This window comes from Emys orbicularis, chromosome 7 (assembly GCF_028017835.1).
Source record: "Emys orbicularis isolate rEmyOrb1 chromosome 7, rEmyOrb1.hap1, whole genome shotgun sequence".
Taxonomy (NCBI): domain Eukaryota; kingdom Metazoa; phylum Chordata; order Testudines; family Emydidae; genus Emys; species Emys orbicularis.
The window spans coordinates 49,264,350-49,270,349 of record NC_088689.1 but is presented as its reverse complement, the minus strand read 5'-3'; the positions used below and the strand labels follow the sequence as shown (position 1 = coordinate 49,270,349).

Sequence of the window (6,000 nt, the reverse complement as noted above, 5' to 3'; positions counted from 1 at the left end):
CTCTAGTAAAAAGACTATGTTCTGCACTAAAACTGCATGCATATAGTGTGGTGTTAAGGTGTATTCCATACAAAATTATTTTTCTTATTTACTTAAGACCAGACTAACTGCAACAACACTGCAAACCCAAAGCCTCAAAAATCTTCCCAAAATGTTAAATCTTTTCAGCCAAAGAAACAATGCAACAAGAGTTATTTTTTGGGTTAAGATCAAATTACACCAGGTTTAAAAGTAAATATTAGCTACCATTAAAAATTATTTCTACTCAAATTCTGTTCCTGAAAAGAAACCATTCCTATGGCTTAGCTAAGAGAGCTCAGCAGCTTGTTGTATCTTCAACAAATAGTTTAGCTATCAAATGCTCCCATCCCTCTGTGCTATGTACAGAACCCAGGGAGAAGCAATATATAACTTAAGGTAAACTTAAGACATAACTGATAAATGCATATCAACTCATTCCAGTAATATTTCTGAATAACTGCAAAATCAATTGCAATTTTTCTAACCAGTTAAACTCAAAACATGTTCCTTTAAAATAATTTTTCTTTTCACTAAAAAACTTGAAATTGTTTTGTATATCATCCAACTTTTTAATGCAATTTAAATACTACCTCTCCCCACCTCCAACACTAGCACTTTGTTACATATGTTGTTTCATTTGGCTGCGGCATACCTACTGCTATTACATTTTGGCTATATCACCAGCTAGAGAAATATCAAATTATTTTTTTTCAGTTTTAGAGCATTATACACAATTTTATTTTTTATAATGAGCATCACTGACCTAATCTTTATACATTTAGTTTACAAGCAATAGAGAACTTTTTTTTTTGTTCTATGGAAATTCCCTTCCCCTCAAAACAAAAGAATCTTTGTTATTGAAGACACAACATAAGGAATGTTTAAATTATTTTTATTCTTAGATAGCTTTCTTTGGCTCAGCTACTTGAACTGTGCTCCAGCATGTCTGTTAGTAGTTTCATATTAAAACTGGCAGAGGGTGAATGGTGCACACTAATTAACATACAACATTCCAATCTTTTACAGTAGGCAGCTTCACAACAGAGACATCTGCAATCACCGTGAAGGCATGAATGACTCAGACAAGTGTGTCTGTCACAAATGTGCCACAAACATGAAAAACAAACACAATGAGACAACATTTGATAAAGTCATTTTAATGGAAAATGCAAAACCCCTTTCAACTTCAATGTACAAAGCGTGTGTAACACTTGCACTTTTAACAAATTAAAGCAAGCCAATGTTTTAAAAAAATACATCATTGAATGTATATATGTATATATTTACACAGCATATTAAGTTTAATATTTAGCTTTAAAAGTTCACATAAATTTTACCAAAATGAAACAATCTTTTAAATAAATTACACCTTTTGAAAATGTTTAATTGTACACTGAATAGCTTCAATAAAATACTGAAGTGTCTGTATTTAATATCTACTTTATATACTTTATATTTTACAAAGTTTACAATTATTTGGCAGTAATTTTCAGATAATGACATGACTGCTGTGCGGATTCAGCAATGTCCCAAATGCAGGCAATAGCTGGTGTTTGTGTCCTACTCTCACAGTAACTGTCTCAATGTAGTGAAAAATACCAGAGTTATTTTAGCAAACTGTACAAGTCACATTTACATTTGATCAACAATATAGCATAGAATTTTGTGGGTTTTTTTCAAAAAATAAATACATCTTAAATCTTTGACATTTCACAAACTTCATATACATTATAATACAATACAGCAGAATGCTGCTTAATTTTTTTTAATAAGTAACATTTAATCACAGTAGCTGTGATCTATGAAGCTATGCTGTTGCAGTGTCAGTAACAAGTAAATACGATGACTATGTTTTCTTGGCACTGATGGTTTGTGAAGCTTAAATTAGTGTGCATACTGTTCATCATATAATTGAAAAAATAACCTCCATCTGATGTTTTAACATAAAAAAGCAGCAAGCGCTTTAGTTTTCTTCCACATCTTCCATTTCATTTTCATTAATCTTCAAAGCTCTCACCATTTCCTTAACTGCATGATACAAGATATTTTTAACCTGCAGAAGTATAAGACACACTTCAGTAAGATACAAGTGATAAAAAAAGCCACTATTAATGCATGGTATGTAACTAGGTTTAGGACTGAGCCCTAGGTTTAGTGGATGAAAAAAAGATTAAGTTAAAAATATTAGTCCAAAAGTAAACACCTTGATATTTTAAACACACTGTGAAATACCAAAACAGCAATCAACTGAAAGTCATTTACACCGTTGCATTCACATCATCTCAGGTTCATGGGGACCAAATAGGCACACTGATTATCGTTGTTGTTGTGTGTGAACAACAGCTAGAAAATGACCACACACACAGTTGCATATTTCAATCAGAATCAGAGCCTTCAGAACAAGTTCTAGTTGAGAATTCATTTCTTACCTGCATTTTATCATCATAATTGATTTCTTCTTTTGACAGCCTCAGTTCCTGTGTTAAGTGAAATGACTGTACAAGATGTTCTGGAGACACAAAGTCTTCAGTTACTTGAATGCAGCTGTGAAAATTTTGCACCTGTCCAAAAGAAAAAAAAAAAAGAAAAAAAAGAAAGAAAATTAAAATCTGTATTTTTTTTAAAATTCACAAAAAGTGACGTATAGGCTCCAGATCTTTCAAACCACGTAACTATCAGACTGGGAATCTTTTTACTTTTTAAGTTAGCAGTAATGAAGTGTATTAAACTGACATTTATTGAACATTTTAAGATCTCCTTATCTGTTGTCACAAGTCATGTGTCAGGTGTGCAGCAATAGACTCCACAAGGATGAGACTCTTTTCTAAAATCCTAACATTGTTCAGGCTCGTGCTCCTAAGCTGGAATGTTATTGAAGGACACTAGCCACAATCCGAGTGCACGCCCAGCCCTTCTCTTCCTTTCCCTGGCATGCAGCCAGCTACTTCCTCATTAATTCAATCCATCTTCTAGGCTCCATCTTCCAATTCCCTTCTCAAAAACCTGTGCTGTGACCTTGACTCTCTTCGCTCCCAAACCCCTCCCCCAGTTCACACATTCTTCCCAGTGACAAGTGAACAACTCCCCTTTCCCAAGTTCCAAAATCCCATGTACCTGAGTGCCAAGTGTCTCCAACCCCATCAAACTTCTTAACTTCCTCTCCTCTACCTATTACAATCATCTCTGAACCCACTGACCTCTCAAATATTTCCCCCTCCCATCCCCAGACAAGTAGTTATGAAAGATGTACAGGGCTTCCCATAAGCTTAACACAGTAGCTAGCAAAATCAAACAAATTGATCTAGGCAATCATTAGGTCCAGATATTTAAAGAAGTCGTACAGATGCAAGTTCCTCTCCTTAGCAGACATATCTAAAACAGAGAAGAGCCAGGGAGATAAAGAAGGGCTGTTACTGCTACTGATGCCTCAGACTGTAATCGTGAAGGGTAATACACCCTACCAGAGTTCCAATAATCGGGAAGCTGAGCCAGTGGAGCACAACCCCCCAAATTAGGGAGAGTAAGGAGAAAGCCTAAGATCCTAGATAGGGAGTTGGTGTGTGAAGGATCAGGAGTTCCCCATCCCAACTCCTGGCCATAGATGTCCGTTTCTCTGTCCTTACAGAGAAAGCGGTCTCCTGTACAGATCAGCCCCTGTGCAGTTGACATACACATAGCTTCTAGCTCTTAGCTGTAGGGGACCATACATGAATAGCAATTCCTTTCTCATGTGTATTTACCAAGTCATCTCTGGGACATCATTCTCTATAAGCATGTTACATTACATACAAAATGGGAAATGACTGCCTAGGAAGGAGTACTGCAGAAACGGATCTGGAGGTTATAGGGGATCATAAGCTAAATATGAGTCAACGTTTAACACTGTTACAAAAAAAGCAAAATAAATAAATAAATTCCATTTACTACACCACGCTGATTAGGCCTCAACTGGAGTATTGTATCCAGTTCTGGGCACCACGTTTCAGGAAAGATGTAGCCCAATTGGAGAAAGTCCAGAGAACAACAACAAAAAATATTAAAAGTCTAGAAAACATGACCTATGAGGAAGACTGAAAGAACCGGGTTAGTTTAGTTTGGAGAAGAGAAGACTGAGAAGGGGCATAACAGTTTTCAAGTACATAAAAGGCTGTTACTACAAAAAGGGAGAAAAATTGTTCTCCTTAACCTCTGAGGATAGGACAAGAAGCAATGGGCTTAAATTGCGGCAAGGGCGGTTTAGGTTGGACATTAGGAAAAACTTCCTGTCAGGGTAGTTAAGCACTGGAATAAATTGTTCAGGGAAGCTATGGAATCTCCATCATTGAAGGTTTTTAAGAGGTTAGACAAACACCTGTCAGGGATGATCTAGATAATACTTAGTCCTGCCATGAGTGCAGGGAACTGGATTAGATGACCTCTCGAGGTCTATGAGTCTCTGATTCTAATATGTCATTATGCTCTTAAATCAACATATTTTTAGGAGTTTGTTAGATTATATAATTACTTGTCCTATTATAAAAAGGCAATTTAAATTATGTATTTAATCTCAACGGACATACTTAAATCACTGAGTCAAGTATTTCACCATTATCTTTTAATGACTTTCAATACATTTTAAAAATCAGTAACAGATACAGAAACAGTTATAATTGTGCTAATATTAGTTAACAATTACAATTTTACTATATCGAGACTTCTCTAATCTATACTTCAGTATAAAAAAGTAAAGTGTAGGAAATATATCATGTAGAAGAAAACCTTTAAAAACAATTTTTCATACATCTTACAAGCCACAATATTTACATTACTGTAATCAGCAGTAGTTTCAAATCACTGTCAATTAGCAAGTGAAAAACAATAAAAAGGATAATGTATCACCAAATATATTCTGACAACTGTAGTTTAGTTTTAATTATTGATATATCATGATATCTATGCAAAAATAATGAAATCTTATCAGACCGTAATATGGCACTCATACTTGTTAAGACTCAGTGTTATTCTTTTAAATGTGCTTTTTATATAGAAAATAGGTGAAGGTACTTTAAGGTCAATATTTACATATCTGTGTAGAAAGAGTGGTTTTTTTTTTTTTTTTTTTTACACATGTATCAAAGAACATAGTTCTTCCATTTTCTCCCACACATCCCTTTCATAGGAACTTGTCACTTGGAGAAAAAGATTCCCAGAATCTATCCATCACAAATACTGTCTTATTAACTCCTAGATGCCAGGAGTTGGAATATCTCCATCTCAAAAGCAACTGTTTGGAATTGATGTCAAGGGATTAAAGGTGACAACAGTAGGCCAGGCTTATTTTTAGCTCTTAAATACACATACTGAATGTGGTGGTGCTGATGCACTCCATTTAGTTTGATGTCAATTATATGCCTCATACCTTATAAAACAGTTTTTCTGGTAATACCTATGAATTTTTGACGGTTCCTATTTTATTCATTTACATTTCAGCTGCATTACATGTGTATTTAGTGTATTAGATGTGATTTTATTATTTGGATGTAAATATTTGAAGTGATCAGTTTCATTTTGGTGTTTATTTCTGAGAAACTGAGTGCTATAAACTACAATTTGCAATCAAAAACTTTATTAAAACAAAGTTAATGTTGGGAACATTTATATCTTAAAAAGAGAACTGGGTTAGAACACAAGACTAGTTTGAAAATCAAAAATTCGAAGTTAAGATTCTAGAAATCATGGGCGGCCATGGGTCCCAGAATAGATTACAAGGTCCTTTGGCAAAACCAACATATTGTCCATTTTGACCTGAATGGCTAGCATAAAATTTGGTGTCTACTAGGTTGTTCCAGCTGAGGAGAAATAGGTGACAGTCAGGTATTTCTTTGACACAGTTTTGTTTCTTTACAAAGAATGTACTAAGTCCTGTATCTTTGAATGCAGAAGTACTTAAATGGCAGGAAATAGCTTCTTTTGCTCATAGCACCAAGAGCATCCTTTTCA

The 6,000-nt window shown here is 34.7% G+C and overlaps 1 protein-coding gene across 1 annotated transcript in view; it reads right to left on the bottom strand.

Annotated features, from left to right (window-relative positions):
* Positions 1-1,876: 1,876 nt before the first annotated feature.
* The window catches only part of JMJD1C (jumonji domain containing 1C), a 244,008-nt gene continuing 239,884 nt past the window's right edge, over positions 1,877-6,000 (bottom strand). The window contains exons 24-25 of the mRNA XM_065407152.1: positions 2,451-2,582; positions 1,877-2,074 (exon numbers count right to left, since the gene is read on the bottom strand). Of these exons, the coding sequence (XP_065263224.1) occupies positions 1,985-2,074; positions 2,451-2,582 (222 nt within the window). The 3' untranslated portion in view covers positions 1,877-1,984. The remainder of the gene's footprint in view (positions 2,075-2,450; positions 2,583-6,000) is intronic.